Raw genomic sequence first — 16,071 nt, forward strand, 5'->3', positions numbered from 1 at the left:
TCGTAAAAACCAGCACAACGTTTGGGAAAATTAAACAGTAGTGAGAATAGAGGAGGAACCAGAAGAAGCCTCACTGATTCATCTACGCTGGAGGATCTATGAAAGCTGCAGGAGAACCAGAACACCTGGGTCAGAACCAGAACACCTGGGTCAGAACCAGAACACCTGGGTCAGAACCAGAACACCTAACATCTGGATCAGAACCAAGTCCAGGTTCTGCTGTCAGCCTCACAAACATAACTGAAGTCAAACTGTTAAAGCAGAACCTGAAGTAGTTCCGTCAGCATTTCTCGTCCTTCCTCCTCCTCCTTCCTCTCTTTGCCTCCTCCTTCCTTCTCCTCCTGCTTCCTCCTCCTTCCTCCTTCTTCCTCTATTTCCTCCTCCTTTCTCCCCATACCTCCTCCTTAATCCTCCTTAATCCTCCCCTGCCTCCTCCTTCCTTCCCTGCCTCCTCTTTCCTCTCCCTGCCTCTTCCTCCTCTGTCATCACCCTTCGCCCTCCTGCCTCCTTCCTCCCCTTGCCTCCCCTTCCTCATCCTTCCTCCTCCTTCTTCCTCCTCCTCCTCCCCCTTCCTTCCCCTTCCTCCTCTTCCTCCTCTGGCCTCCTCCTCCCTACCCCTCCTTCCATCTCCTCCTTCCTCCCCCTGCCTCCTTTATAACCGTCCCTCCCTCTCTGCTCCCGTTATTCTCCTCTGGTTTGTTTCTCAGAACAGAACTGCCTCATGATGCTGCCGTCTCTAGACCTGGTTCCTGTTGGTTCTGTTGGATCTGAACTTCTGGGTCGTTTGTGGTAGAACCTGTTATCCCGTATGGACTCATTTTTGTGTATGAAGGAGTTTTTCTTGCAGTTTGTAGAACCAAACCGTAAGTATGTTCCTGCTGACAGAACACGAGAACAACCTGATGAACAAGTTTTCTAATTAATGTTTTGAACATTTGATCCACTCAGTGAGAGAACAAAGAACCAGCAGCTGACAGAGAAGCATGAACTGGTAAGAACCAACATTCCTCTGAAATATTAAAGGTTCTTCACCGTGATGCCATGGAAGAACCATTTTGAGCCCACAAAGAACATTTCCTGCAACAGGTTCTTTAGAGAACCCCAATGATGCCTCAAAGAATCACATTCAAATGGTTCCCTAGACATCATAAATGACACTTTAGCAAGAATATGTTCTCTAAGGAACCATCCATATGGTTCTACTTTGATAGTAGAACTTGAGAAGTAATTTTTAAGCATTTCAAGGTTTCTTCCATTAGAACACACGTAATATTTTAGGTTCTGGACTGTTGCTCAGACAGAACAACATGTTCTAAGATGCCAGTTTGGGATTTGTGAAACTCTGAAGAACATTTCTGTATTTTCTGACATGTAATCAACCAAATGATTCATCCAGAATAAAATAATGTTCAGCTGTTACCTGAAACCAAACCAAAGAACCGGAACAAACATGTAGAACCTTTAAAGAACCACAGAAAGAAAAACTATATGCTGATCAAATTGGTTCCTCAGGGTGGTGGTTGCAGAACCAGAGATCTTTCTGTAGAAGTATTATGGGTCTGGTTGAAGGACAAAATATATGCTCCGTCTAAATGTTCTCAAAACTTGTAAAACTGGATCGGTTCTCCATGGTTCTGTGTGTTGCTTTGACAGATGTTTGGATCAGTCCTCCATGGTTCTGTGTTCTGTGTGTTCTAACAGATATGTGATCAGTCCTCCACGGTTCTGTGTGTTCTAACAGATATGTGATTGGTTCTCCGATGTTCTGTGCTGTGTGTGTTGCTCTAACAGATATTTTTGGATCAGTTCTCCATGGTTCTTGTTCTGTGTGTTGTTCTAACAAGTATGTTTGGATCGGTTCTCCATGGTTCTGTGTTCTGTGTGTTCTAACAGATATGTTTGGATTGGTTTTCCATGGTTCTATGTTCTATTCTAATAGATATGTTTGGATCAGTTCTCCATGGTTCTGTGTTTTAATAGATGGGTTTGGCTTGGTTCTCCATGGTTCTGTGTTCTAGTAGATATGTGATTGGTTCTCCATGGTTCTGTGTTCTAACAGATTTCCGATCAGTTCTTCGTGGTTCTGTGTTCTATGTGCTGTAACAGATATGTTTGGATCAGTTCTCCATGGTTCTGTGTTCTAACAGATATGTGATTGGTTCACCATGGTTCTGTAATCTAACAGATATGTGGGAATCGGTTCTGCGTTCTAACAGATGTGTGGTGATTGGTTCTCCATGGATCTGTGTTCTAACTGATCTGTGATTGGTTCTCCATGGTTCTGTGTTCTAACAAATGTGCGATTGGTTCTCCATGGTTCTGTGTTCTAACAGATATGTGATCGGTTCTCCACGGTTCTGTGTTCTATGTTCTAACAGATATGTGGGGATCATCCCCAGACTGAACAGAACCACAGTAGACCTGCAGACGGACAGACCTCCTCCTGCTGTCCACAGATCAGCCTGACGGACGGACGGACAGACAGTCTGATGCCAACTGTCTCCGCCGTCAATCTCTCGGCACCACTCCTCCTCCTGTTGCTATGGGCAACCCACTGCTCCATGGCAACCAACTGGCTGTGAGTTCTGGGAGGAGTTTGTTTGTCCGGCTGTAACTTTTACAGACGCTGACACGTCTCTAAATCTCAGCTCTTTGTCTGCTGCTGCTGCTGACCTTTTCTAACTCGACTCCACCTCACTGAAATCTGACACTTGTTGCCCCTTCACCTCTGTCTGGTCCAATGGTTCGGACCAGGTGGTTCTGACTCTGTGGTTCTGGTTCTGTTGCAGCTCCCTGGCGAGGCTTCCCCGGTCCAGGCCCGTGTCCGGTTCTGGCCCCTGCGCCCGGCTCCGGGGTCTGACTGCGGGGCAGGTGGGGGTGTGCAGGGCTCGAGGGGAGGTGATGGAGTCCGTACGGAAGGCGGCCGAGATGGTCATCGAGGAGGTAGGAGCAGAGAGCATCATGGGAAATGTGTCAGTCAGAGCAGAGGGCATCATGGGAAATGTGTCAGTCAGAGCAGAGGGCATCATGGGAAATGTGTCAGTCAGAGCAGAGGGCATCATGGGAAACCTGTCAGTCAGAAGAGAGGGCGGAAGCCTGTAAGTCAGGGCAGAGAGCATCATGGGAAGCCTGTCAGTCAGAAGAGAGGGCGGAAGCCTGTAAGTCAGGGCAGAGAGCATCATGGGAAGCCTGTCAGTCAGAGCAGAGGGCATCATGGGAAGCCTGTCAGTCAGAGCAGAGGGCATCATAGGAAACCTGTCAGTCAGAGCAGAGGGCATCATAGGAAACCTGTCAGTCAGAGCAGAGGTCTGATTTCAGCAGCTCAGAATATGATTAGAAACTTTACATCGTTGCCCTAAAAGGACATTTTTACTACTTTGTCTCATCAGTTCTGCAGTCATTCACTGTTTAAGTTCAATTCTAACCTGTAAAATCTAAAAACCACAGCTGTGGGGTTTTATAGTTGTAGTAGTAGTAGTAGTAGTAGTAGTAGTAGTAATAGTAGCATTAGTAGCATTAGTAGTAGTTTCAATACTCATAGACTTAACAGTAGTACTAGTATTAGTAGTAGTATCAGTAGTAGTAGAAGTAGTAGCAGTATTATTATTAGTAGTAGTAGTATTAGTAGCAATAGTAGTATTAGTAGTAGCAGTAGCATTAGTAGCATTAATAGTAGTAGTAGTAGAAAGAGTTTTATGACTTGTAGTATTAAAAGTAGTACTAGTAGTATTAGTAGTAGTTTTAGTGCTAGTAGTATTACTAGTAGTATTTCTTTAATTTTTCAGAAATGTTGGCGTCAGACTGCCGTTCTAACAGTTTGTTCTGTTTATATTCTGAGTGTTTATCTAGTAGTAGTAGCACTAGTAGTAGTAGAACTAGTAGTAGTATTAATGGCCGTTCTAACAGTTTGTTCTGTTTTTATTCTGAGTGTTTATCTAGTAGTAGTAGTAGTAGCAGTAGTAGCACTAGTAGTAGTAGTACTAGTAGTGGTAGTAGTGGCCGTTCTGTTTGTTCTATTTATATTCTGAGTGTATATCTAGTAGTAGTAGTAGTAGTATTAATGGCCGTTCTAACAGTTTGTTCTGTTTCTATTCTGAGTGTTTATCTAGTAGTAGTAGTAGTAGCAGTAGTAGCACTAGTAGTAGTAGTACTAGTAGCAGTATTAGTGGCCGTTCTAACAGTTTGTTCCGTTTCTATTCTGAGTGTTTATCTCCAGTCTGATCACATCTAATTCTTTCTTTCTTTCCTTCTGTCTGTCCAGTGCCAGCACCAGTTCAGGAACCGCCGCTGGAACTGTTCCACGACGCCTCGAGGGATCAACGTGTTCGGCCGAGTCATGAATCAAGGTAACGCTGCGGCAGAACCTCCTGGTCCGACCGAGCCCAGTTCCAACTCTCAGTTCTGTCTGCTGGTTTCAGGAACTCGTGAGGCGGCCTTCGTCCACGCTCTGTCTTCGGCGGCGGTGGCGGTGGCCGTGACCCGGGCCTGCACCCGCGGAGAGCTAGAGAGGTGTGGCTGTGACAGGAAGGTCCGAGGGGTGAGCCCCGAGGGTGAGAACCAGAACCAGGTGTGGATCTGCCTCCACATTCAGGCCGATAGAGCCGGTTCCTTAGTGTTCTGCTGCGTCTCTGCAGGGTTCCAGTGGTCCGGCTGCAGTGATAATCTGTCCTACGGCGTCGCCTTCTCCCAGACCTTTGTGGACGAACCGGAGCGGGCCAAAGGACTGTCGGCTGGACGGCCACTGATGAACCTGCACAACAACGAGGCCGGACGAAAGGTCGGACATGTTCTCTAACACTCATCAGCTGTGTTCTGTGACCCGGTCTGATGGTTCTGGTCCTCTCGTCTCCAGGCCATCCTCCACAACATGCAGGTGGAGTGTAAATGTCATGGCGTCTCTGGATCCTGTGAGCTCAGAACCTGCTGGAAGGTGATGCCTCCATTCAGGCGAGTTGGCGTCGTGCTGAAGGAACGTTTTGATGGAGCCACAGAGGTACTAGAACCGGACTTCTGTCTGGATCAGAACCAGAATGTCTGTAGATTCTCAGCCATCAGGTTTCCTTTTTACATTCTTGAAGATGTTCGGATCTGAGAGGCTTTTTCAGTTCTGAAGCAGAACCTTCACCAGAAACACCACAGTCCTAATCCTGCCTCTAAACCGGGGGTGTGAAACTCATCTGAGTTCAGGGGCCGGACCAGTGAAATCGCAGCATGATAACCTATAAATAACCACAACACCAAAGAAGTACAATTCTGAAAATGTTCACATTTAAAGAATTATCTTTTTACAAAACATTATGAACAACTTGAAATTTCTTAAAAACAAATTCAATTTCAGTAACATTATGCCTCAGTTCAGCATTTACACTTTAAAACCTACAGATCACAGAATGTCTACAAAGACACAAAACCTTTTAGTCATCTGGAACTGAACGATGTAGTATTTTACTTTATGATCAAAATGACAAAAGTCAGACAAAAAAGACAAAAAACAACAAAAACAAGACCAGATATTACAAAAACAAGACACAAAATGGCAAAAAATGAGACAAATGACACGGAACGAAACAAAAAAAGACAAAAAGTTACAAAGTGACAAAAAATGGACAAATGACAAAAATGAGACAAAAAATGACAAAAGCGAGAAATAAAATGACAAAAAAATAGACAACACAAGCGAGACAAAAAAACACAAAATGACACAAGTGATACACAAAACAATGAATAAAGCAAAACACAAAATGAGACAAAAATAAGACAAAAAATACAAGCAAGGCAGAAAGGAAAAAAACGACAAAAAGCGAGAAACAAAACGACAAAAAACATGAGATGAATGACCAAAGTCAGACTAAAAACAACAAAAACAAGACAAAATATTACAAAAATGAGACAGATAATGACAAAAACAAGACACAAAATGAGAAAAACGAGACACAAAACGAGAAAAACAAGACAAAATTACAAAAGCGAGTCAGAAATCGACAAAAATGAGACACAAAATGACAAAATTGAGACACAAAACAAAAACGGGACACAGAACGACAAAAAGGAGACACAAAATGAGAAAAATGAGATACAAAACTGAAAAACGACACAAAATTACAAAAGCCAGTCAGAAAGCGACAAAAAATTGACACAAAATGAGAAAAACGAGACACAAAACGAGAAAAACGACACAAAACGACAAAAATGAGACACAAAACAACAATGAACAATCTAGTATTTTACTTTATGATCAAAACAACTTGTCATGGTCTACAAATTATTTTCAATTTATAGTTTTACGAATTTACAATCTGCAGTTAATGTCTTCTCTGGAATTTTTACGCTTTACAAAGTTGGGCCGGATTGGACCCTTTAGGGAGCCGGTTTTGGCCCGCGGACCGCATGTTTGACGGCCCCTGCTCTAACGTCTCCTCAGGTCCGTCTGACCCGGATTGGATCCAGAACGGCGCTGCTTCCTCGGGACCCGCAGGTGAAGCCTCCGGCTGCCAGAGACCTGCTGTACCTGGCTCCCTCCCCGGACTTCTGCCACCTGGACCCGGACAACGGGATTCCTGGGACGGCGGGTCGGAGGTGTAACGGTGAGTCCGGCAGCCGCTCAGATCGTCTGATTCTGAACTCGTGCTGACGTGTTTCTTCCTCTGAATTCTGCAGGAACGTCCCGACTCGCTCCGGACGGCTGTGAGCTGGTGTGCTGTGGACCCGGGTACCGGGCGGGTCGGGCCGAGGTGGTGCAGCGCTGCTCCTGCAAGTTCTCCTGGTGCTGCTCGGTCCGCTGCCAGCAGTGCAAGAACACGGTCACCATTCACACCTGCAGAGTGTGAGACGCACCAAGCAGAACCAGAACCGAGCAGCAGACTGACGGAACAGAACCCGGATCAGACACCAAATGATTTCTACAGTTTTACTTTAATCTGCAGTTTGGTTTAAAATGTTCTGCTGTAGAAGCTGCAGAACTCAGAGAACAAACACGACCCGTCTTTAACCCGATTCAGATTCAGAACCGGATCAAACATCAGTTATTGACTCACTGAACTGACAGAAGCTTCGAAGCTGAACTTAACCAGAACTAACCTACTGCAGCAGCTTTGATCCTAAACTAGCTCTGAACAGCCTCGTGTTGTTTCTGGTTTATTTATTTGGAGAATAACTTTACTGACATCATCAAACTGTGGTTCTGAGCAGCTTGTAGGTCCAAACCTTAATAAACTCAGTAGTTCCATCAAACCTGTTCCTCTGAGTGTCTTACTGTCTAATATTTACTTGAGTTATTTGACGATCGATGTTGGTTTGTCTGTCTGTTAACAACATTACTCAAAAACAGACCAACAGATTTGCATGAAATTTTCAGGGAAGCTCAGAAATGACCCAAGGACCAAGTGATTAGATTCTGGCAGTGATGCAGCTTACAGTCTGGATCCACGGATTTGTTAAAGATTTCTGCATCATTGCAAGATAGCAGCACGATGTCACTGTAACCATGACAACAAGAAAAGCACTCAGAGAGCGCAGTACTATGCCAAGGCTGCTCAGTCATTTCATTTCTGACAGCTGAAATCTTAAAAAAAATTTGTGGCAGAAGTCCCGGCAACACAGAATTTAATATAGATGTATCCACAAACACAATGACCTTGCGCTGAGCACAGGCGTGTGTTCTGCATGTGTATGTTATGTACGGATACCGAATCACGTGACCTAAATATGTAGCAGGCGGCAGGAATTGATGGGACTCAGAAACACCCCCACAATTTAATCAGTTGTTCCTTGGATCATTTCTGATGGATAAGTCCTGATAAATCCTCAGTGGTGGATTTGTAGTAGGATCACAGTCATGTGATCATCAGCAGGCAGCTGATGTAATGTTCACTTGTTGTCATGGTTACAGTGATGCCGTGCTGCTATCTCCCAGTGATACAGAAATCTTTAACAAATCCGTGGATCCAGACTATAAGCTGCATCACTGCCAAAATCTAATCACTTGGTCCTTGTGTCATTTCTGATCTTCCCTGAAAATTTCATCCAAATCCGTTGTCTGTTTTTGAGAAATGTTGCTGACAGACAAACCAATGTTATTGTCACATAATTCCGCTGTTCCTTGATGGAGTAGCAAGTGAACACTACATCAGCTGCCTGCTGATGATCACATGATTGTGATCCTACTACAAATCCACCACTGAGGACTTATCAGGACTTATCCATCAGAAATGATACAAGGAACAACTGATTAAATTGTGGGGGTGTTTCTGAGTCCCATCAATTCCCGCCGTCCGCTACATATTTAGGTCACGTGATTCGGTATCCGTACATAATGTACACATGCTTAACACATGTCAGCGCAAGGTCAATTTGTTTGTGGGTACATAGGTACACTGCCCATTCAAAAAAAAAGTCACACACTGTAATATTTCATTGGACCACCTTTAGCTTTGAGTACAGCACTCATTCACCATGACATCGTTTCAATAATCTTCTGCAAAGTCACAGCATTTATTTCTGTCCAGAGTTGGATTAATTTTCCACCAGGATCTTATACTGATGATGGAGAGTTGGACAAAGTCTTCTCCAGAACATCCCAAAGATTCTCAGTGAGGCTGAGGTCTGGACTCTGTGGAGGACAATCCATCTCATGCTCCCTGATCCACTCATTCTCAATGTGAACCCATGAATCCTGGCATCATCGTCTTGGACCATGTCCATGTCATCAGGGAAGAAAAACTCCACTGATGGAAAGACCTGGTCATTCAGTATCTTCAGGTATCAGCTGACCTCATTCTTTGGGAACATAACGTTGCTGAACCTGACCAACCCCAGATCATAACTCTAACCCCCACAGGCTGGTAGTTACTAGACATGATGAGGGCATCACTTCATCCACCTCTCTTCTTACCCTGATGCCCCCATCACTCTGGAACAGGGTAAATCTGGACTCATCAGACCACATGACCTTCTTCCATTGATCCAGAGTCCAATCTTTATGCTACATAACAAACTGAAGCCTTTTTTTCTGATTAGTCTCACTGATCAGTGGTTTTCTTAGAGCTACAGCTGTTTAGTCCCAATCCTTTGAGTTCCCTTCATGTGGAAATGTTCTTACTTTGACTATTAAACATAGATGTGAGTTCTACTGTTGATTTCCTATGATCATCTAAGAGTTTGTTCCTGGAAGGTGATGGTTCTCCACTATCCTTCAGGTTTTAATAATGCATTGGACGGTTCTTAACCAGATTTTAGTAGTTTCATCTCCTTAGTTGTTTTCTTTGCTTGATGCAGGTCAATAATTTGACCCTTCTGAGACAGATTAACATCCTTTCCATGACCACAGGATATGTCTTCCAACATTTAAGAAATGAGAAGCTCCTCACTGCATCAGCTAGGGTTAAATAAGTTGTTTCATCACTGCAGTAATTATCCAATGGAAGGATCTTAACTATTTGCTTATTTATATCCAAGTGGGGACTTTTTTCTAAACAGGCAGTGTAGATACTAAATGGACACATTCTATGCTGCCGTGATTTCTGATCATCAATAACTTTTATTAAAAAAAATGTGGATCAGTTTTTCCTCAAATGTCTTGTTTAGTCCAAAGACCTTCAGTTTACTGTCAGAGAAAAGAAACCAGAAAATATTTATATTGAAGAAGCTGAAATCACAGCATTTAGACAGTTTTTGATTTAAAGAAATACTCCAAGTGATTAATCGATTATCATAATAGTTGGGATTTATCAAATAGTTGAGATCTGCAAACTTCAAAGTTTTTTCCCCTCAAACACACAAATCAACAGGCTGTGTTCCATTTCAGTTAAACCATTTTATTAAAAACATCCTGTGATTACAAACACCCAGAAATTTCCTAGAAAAGTTCATCGTCTCTATTAAAATATTACACCTTGATCTGTTCTATCATCCATCGCTGAGAGTTGGAAGTCCAGCAATAAAAAAAATCTCAAGTTTCAAAGTGAAAAATAAAAACCTTAAAAAATTCTAATATTTCCCAAAACAGCACGACAGAATTCTTACAATATACACATAAAAGAGTAAAAGAGAAGTTCTGATCCAGCTCTAGTGGTGAAACTGGGCCTCGGCGCAGAAAGTGGCCGTTTGGTTTTAATCTCTTGAGCTTCATTATCGATCTGAAGGTCCAAAGAACCACTGACATGAAGAGTAAAAACACAGCAGGAGAATTTACAGAGGAAGATTCTTATAAAAAAATGGAAGAACCGTGACAGGCAGGGGGGTCCGGCCCCACCAGAACTTAAACAGAACACTGCAGGCTAAAAGCTTGAGAACATACCGACTGTATTTGCGCAGCCTGAAGGCACCATCAGAACATCTCAGTGAACCTCCCCTTTGGTTTGTCCTTTTCTCTGCAAACGGATCAGAACCACCCGAGGCCGACGGGGTTCTATAGCAGAACGCATTTCTTCTTGGGTTTGATCTCCGGAGGCTCCAGGGCTGCCAGGATGGCCTCGTCGAACACGTTCTTCAGTCCTCGCTGGAGAACAAAGAGAAGAAGAAGAAGCTGCTGATTAGCAAACATGTTCTATTAAAATCTTTAATCTCAAACTACGGATATTTATAAAGTTCCCCGAGAGGTTTTTTCTCACATTTAATCTGTTTGAACAACATCTGAGGAACTGTTGGAGATAAAAACATGAAATTTTCTCTGTTATTTCTCATCATGTCACTGATTCAGAATCTGTAATACTGGACAGTAGATCAGTATTCTCTGATTATGGCTGAGATGCAATATGAAAAAACAGATTTTGTGTTGAGTCCTTGTGGATGAGTTTTGAGTCATTTAAGGCGAACTTAGTGTCCTTTTATTTACAATTTTAGTGTCATTTTAGACACTTCTTGAGTAATTTTACAAAGTTTCAAGTCACTAAGGACAAGAAATATAATTTTATCTCTGATTTGTATCATAAAATATAGATATTTATAAAGATATCTAGACAATTTAATTTATTTAATAGTTTTGTTATTTCACTGAAATTAGAGTCTGAACAACAACATCTGAGGGACTATTAAAGATAAAAACATGAAATTTTCTCTCTTACTTCTCATCATGTCATTGATTCAGAATCTATAATATTGGACAGTAGATCAAATAATCTCTGATTATGACTGAGTTGAATTAAGAAAAAAAACACTGAATCCATTATGAAAAGTTCCATCTTTGAGCTCTAACATAAAAAGCTGATAATCAGAAGTGATATTTTCTGAACCATACTTAGCTGAAGGTCATAATAATACAAAACTAATCACGTAGAATACTTTAATATGAAATACTGGGTCATTAAAGAAGATTTAGTGTCAAATGATTGAACAAGTTGAACCACAGAACCTAAAATATTGGTAAATAACTGATTCAAGCAGAGTTCTGGAGTTAAAACACACAAATACATTGATATAATTGTAAAAATGTGGACATGTTTTTGATTTTAAGACCCATTTTCTAGGCTGGAGGAGCAAACTGAACCTTTTATACTTAATAATATACTCAATATTTCAGATTCTGAATCAGTGACATGATGAGAAAAAACTGTAAATTTCAGGTTTTTATCTTGAATAGTTCTCCAGATATTGTTGTTCAAACAGATTTAATGAGAGAAAAAATCTATTTAACCTTTATTATTTAAATCAGTATTTAATATTTCAATGTAGAATATAAAAAACTGATAATACAGTAGTGAATTTTGTTTTTTTCTGAACCACGTGTAGCTGCAGATCAGAATAACACAAAGCTAATCCTGTAGAGTACTTTAATATGAAATATTTGGTCGCAGAAATGAAAAGAAAGTTGTTTTCATTGATAACTGAGCAGCTTTGACAAGTTGTAGATCAACTAAACTCTCAGCAGATCATCTGATCCAAGCAGAGTTTAAATTGTTCCACAAATAGAACTAATATACTTTTTAATATGAACATACTTTTGATTTTTTACTCCACTTTTTGTAGACATAAATCTTTTGGTTTGGAGGAGATGAAGCAAAATGCAACATTTTAACCCCATATTACTTTAACATAAATGTTTAAATAAATCTCTGGTTTCTTGTTTATTTCTGAGTTCTCGCTCCTCCTTTGTGTTGTTCTGGTTCCACGGAGCTGCAGCATGTTGAGAGGTCGACCTGAAGCGTTTTAAATCTCAGTAAAAGTGTTTGTGTACCTGTGTGAGAGCAGAACACTCGACGTATTTCACCGCCTTCAGCTCCCGGGCCAGTTTGTCTCCGCTCTCCTGCTGCAGAGGTCTCTGCTTGTTCTTGGCCAGTTTCTCCACCGTGTTGCTGTCGTCTCTCAGGTCCATCTGAGTTCCCACCAGCAGGAAAGGTGTGCTGGGACAGTGGTGGGAGATCTCTGGAACCCACTGACCAGACAGACACCACAGGTTACAGGAAAAACTCTCCTGCTTGTTGTCCATCACACATTTCAATTCATTCATTTCTGCACACAGTTGTAATAATTCTCAATTTGAAGATGAACATCACATTTTTACCACCGTTCAAAAGTTTGAGGTCACTTAGAAATGTCCTTATTTTTGAAAGAAAATCATTTTTTCTCAATGAAGTTAACATTAAATGAATGATAAATCCAGTCTAGATATTGTTAATGTGGTAAATGACTATTCTAGCTGGAAACGTAGAGCAACTTTAACTCTTTTAGAGCAACTTTAACTCTTTTAGAGCAACTTTAACTCTTTTAGAGCAACTTTAACTATTATAGAGCAACTTTAACTAATATAAAGCAACTTTAACTCTTTTAGAGCAACTTTGACTAATATAGAGCAACTTTGACTAATATAGAGCAACTTTAACTAATATAGAGTAATTTTAGCTCATTTATGTCAATGTCAATGTCAACTTTATTTATATAGCACATTTACAACTAAAAAAGCCCAAAGTGCTTCACAACAATAAAATACACTAAAAGATGACACATACTTTAAAATTAGCAAAGTCATAAAAATAAAATAAAAACATAAATTATACTATGCAAATAAAATAGCATATTCAGCACATCTGATGATTAAAAAGCCAGGGAGAAAAGGTGCGTCTTAACAAGAGATTTAGAGCAACTTTAACTAATATAGAGCAACATTAACTCATTTTTGAGCAACTTCAATTCATTTAGAGCAATTTTAACTAATTTCTGAGCAATTTTAAATAACACAGAGCAACTTTAACTAATATAGAGCAACTTCAATTAATATAGAGCAACGTTAACTAATATAGAGCAACTTCAATTAATATAGAGCAACTTTAACTAATGTAGAGCAACTATAACTATTACAGAGCAAATTTCGATCCCAAACAGTGTATCTGCTCCATTATCAAACATATCTGACACAAATTAATCATCATTTTTCAGTACAAAAGACAAACGTTGTCTCCTTCCAGCTTGTCAGATGTCTGTTTTCATGCGTCCAGTGAGAGTAAGTTGACCATCTTGGGTGTTTGAATGGCTGTAAATGTCTAACAACTTCAAAAGTTCTGATCTTAGCTCCCCATCAGTCGATAAAATATGTAGAAACTGACCTTTTCCTTGACGTTTTCAAATGAAGATGGAGAGACGACAGAAAAACAAACGAGGAAGACGTCAGTTTGAGGGTAACTGAGCGGTCGCAGTCTGTCATAATCCTCCTGACCTGAAAACACAAGCGAGGTTTTCTGTTAGCGACTCAGTGGCACAAACCAGAAGGAAAAGAGACGTTTGAAGAGTTTTACCTGCTGTGTCAAACAGGCCGAGCGTATACGGCTCTCCTCCGATCATCACTGTCACTGCATAGTTATCAAACACCTGAAAAACACACGCTAACGTTTAAAACCACCAGAGAGCTTTTTACTGACAGACTTTCATCACGGCTTCTCACCGTCGGGACGTATTCTGAGGGGAACTTGTTGGTTGTGTAGGAGATCAGCAGGCAGGTTTTACCTACAGCTCCGTCTCCGACCACCACACACTTTATAGTCTGCATCTGGAGACGCACAAAGAAGGAAACATCACAAAAACACACAATCAGTCAGAAACACAGCAGCATCAAGACGCTCAAGGATGTCTGGACAAACACTGTTTTAAATGATCATCTGCAGATTATTATTTTGATTAATCCATTATTTGTTCAGATTATATGAAATGTAAAAAAGAAAAGTTTACACTTGACACCTTCAAATCTTGTAATTTTTGTCCGTCAGTAAAAACTCAGTAAGAAAGCAATAAATTCTGACACTGAAGAAGCAAAAATTGGACTTTTTTCTTGAAAAGTAAATAAATAAAAAAAAAAATAATGAAATAGTTTGATAACTAATCAATAATTTAACACAAACATTTTGTATGAGGCAGTCATAGAAAGTAATTAATTAGCCCGGCAAGAAGACGGAGCCTCAGCAGAGTTATGTGACGATCAGCACACGTTTGTCTGTCTGTCTGTCTGTCTGTTAGCAACATTACTCAAAAACAGACTAACAGGTTTGGATGAGAAACAAAACGACAAAAACATGAGACAAACGACAAAAGTCTGACAAAAAGGACAAAAAGCAACAAAAACAAGACAAAATATTACAAAAATGACAAAAGAACAATATAGTATTTCACTTTAAGATCAAAACAACTTGTCATGGTCTAGACATTATTTGAAATTTATAGTTTTACAAATTTACAACCTGCAGTTAATGTCTTCTCTTTAATTTTGACACTTTACAAAGTGGGCCCAATTGGACCCTCTGGAGGGCCGGTTTTGGCCCGCTGGTCGCATGTTTGACACCCTTGCATTAAAGGCTTCAGACAAACCAAAGAACAGATCAACTCAGACCTGACAGCTGTTTAGATTCTCAGATAAAAAAGTTTCTGGATAGTTCTTCTAAACTTGATGTTTTTTCAGCTTTAATGCGCTTCAGCATCAGTTTAGCTTTGTGGTGTTTCAGGGTTCAGATGAGGCAGGAATAAGAAACGTTTTCTCTCTATGAGGCTTGTTTCTACATGTGCGAACAGAAAAATATTAATGACAGACAATCACTTCCGCATTGTCTTCATACCGGAGCTGCTAAAGGAGAAGCTTAGCGGCATTCAGAGGCTCTTTCTGACTGTTTTACCGGATAAACTAATCTGAAACCTGCTGTAACTTTAACCACAAATACCTGAAATATGAAGTTAGGACCAACATACAAGCAGCAGTTTATCCTGTGCCTTTAAAGAGGAGCTATTTAAGGAGTTAACTCAGACTGATGGAGAGAGGAAATGTTAGTTCTAGGTTAATTTTCCCACTAATTAAACCCACTTCTGTTCGATTTAATAAAAGTAAAACAACCGAACATGTGAGAAGCAGCTTCATTACATCCTGATGGGATGTTAGCAGCACTGAATTAAACTTTAACACAACTCGGATTTACAAACCAACAAACACAGCCTCGCCGCAGTAAAAGCTTTAGCTTATTACTGACCTCTGTTAAATGATTCCCACACAGTTGACTAAGCATAACTAGTAGTTTAACACAGTTTTTTTGTCACTTTACTCACCGTACTTCCTCCGACAGGTTAGGCGTTGGTTACATCCGGGTTTGGGTATCGCAATTCTTTGTGCGCAGCCGCAGATCAGACGAGCCTCAGTCCCAGCTGCAGAATGTAAACAGCGCCGCCTGCTGGACACAAGACACATAGACTAGACTAGAATAGACTAGACTAGACTAGACTAGACTAGAATAGAATAGAATAGAATAGAATAGAATAGAATAGAATAGAATAGAATAGAATAGAATAGCCACTTTATTGTCAACTAGAACATACTTGGTGCACATCATGACTGAAATTTCGATGCAAAAAGCTTGCCATCGGACTGATAAAAAACAAAAACAAAAAATTATTCTACATACATCCAATACATACATGTAAAAAGCCACACACACACACACACACACACACACACACACACACACACACACACACACACACACACACGCACGCACACATATATATATATATATATACCCCTGTATACATACACATCCGCACATATTTATTTTACAGTGACATTGATAAGTATTTAGAAATTATATCACATTATAAATCATATATATA

The 16,071-nt window shown here is 40.6% G+C and overlaps 2 protein-coding genes across 3 annotated transcripts; one reads left to right on the plus strand and one right to left on the minus strand.

Moving 5' to 3' along the window:
* Positions 1-182: 182 nt before the first annotated feature.
* Positions 183-7,230, plus strand: wnt4b (wingless-type MMTV integration site family, member 4b). Of its 2 annotated transcripts, XM_023295290.3 has the most exons (10): positions 496-863; positions 949-991; positions 2,379-2,578; positions 2,790-2,943; positions 4,262-4,346; positions 4,419-4,550; positions 4,635-4,777; positions 4,853-4,993; positions 6,422-6,584; positions 6,658-7,230. In XM_023295290.3, exons 3-10 carry the CDS (start codon positions 2,490-2,492, stop codon positions 6,825-6,827), a joined length of 1,077 nt encoding a protein of 358 aa, XP_023151058.1. In that variant the 5' UTR covers positions 496-863; positions 949-991; positions 2,379-2,489; the 3' UTR covers positions 6,828-7,230. The 2 variants fall into 2 exon arrangements, with proteins under 2 accessions (XP_023151057.1, XP_023151058.1); XM_023295289.3 differs by having other exon boundaries at positions 183-863; positions 4,262-4,550.
* A 2,561-nt stretch (positions 7,231-9,791) lies between these two features.
* Positions 9,792-15,648, minus strand: cdc42l (cell division cycle 42, like). The gene is made up of 6 exons (XM_023295278.3): positions 15,514-15,648; positions 13,871-13,975; positions 13,725-13,797; positions 13,536-13,645; positions 12,170-12,367; positions 9,792-10,495 (listed from the first exon to the last, which is right to left on the minus strand). Exons 2-6 carry the CDS (start codon positions 13,973-13,975, stop codon positions 10,406-10,408), a joined length of 576 nt encoding a protein of 191 aa, XP_023151046.1. The 5' UTR covers positions 15,514-15,648; the 3' UTR covers positions 9,792-10,405.
* Positions 15,649-16,071: the final 423 nt, after the last annotated feature.

This window comes from Amphiprion ocellaris, chromosome 9, assembly GCF_022539595.1.
Source record: "Amphiprion ocellaris isolate individual 3 ecotype Okinawa chromosome 9, ASM2253959v1, whole genome shotgun sequence".
Taxonomy (NCBI): domain Eukaryota; kingdom Metazoa; phylum Chordata; class Actinopteri; family Pomacentridae; genus Amphiprion; species Amphiprion ocellaris.

Excerpts from the sequence above, each read along its gene's own strand:
- wnt4b (XM_023295289.3), top strand. The coding sequence starts at position 2,490 with ATGCCAACTGTCTCCGCCGTCAATCTCTCGGCACCACTCCTCCTCCTG. Across the intron at positions 4,551-4,634 it reads CCGAGGGGTGAGCCCCGAGG|GGTTCCAGTGGTCCGGCTGC; the intron begins GTGAGAACCAGA and ends GCGTCTCTGCAG. Across the intron at positions 4,994-6,421 it reads GTTTTGATGGAGCCACAGAG|GTCCGTCTGACCCGGATTGG; the intron begins GTACTAGAACCG and ends ACGTCTCCTCAG.
- cdc42l (XM_023295278.3), bottom strand. The coding sequence starts at position 13,975 with ATGCAGACTATAAAGTGTGTGGTGGTCGGAGACGGAGCTGTAGGTAAA. Across the intron at positions 13,646-13,724 it reads CGGCCTGTTTGACACAGCAG|GTCAGGAGGATTATGACAGA; the intron begins GTAAAACTCTTC and ends TTGTGTTTTCAG. Across the intron at positions 10,496-12,169 it reads AGTGTTCTGCTCTCACACAG|CGAGGACTGAAGAACGTGTT; the intron begins GTACACAAACAC and ends TTTGTTCTCCAG.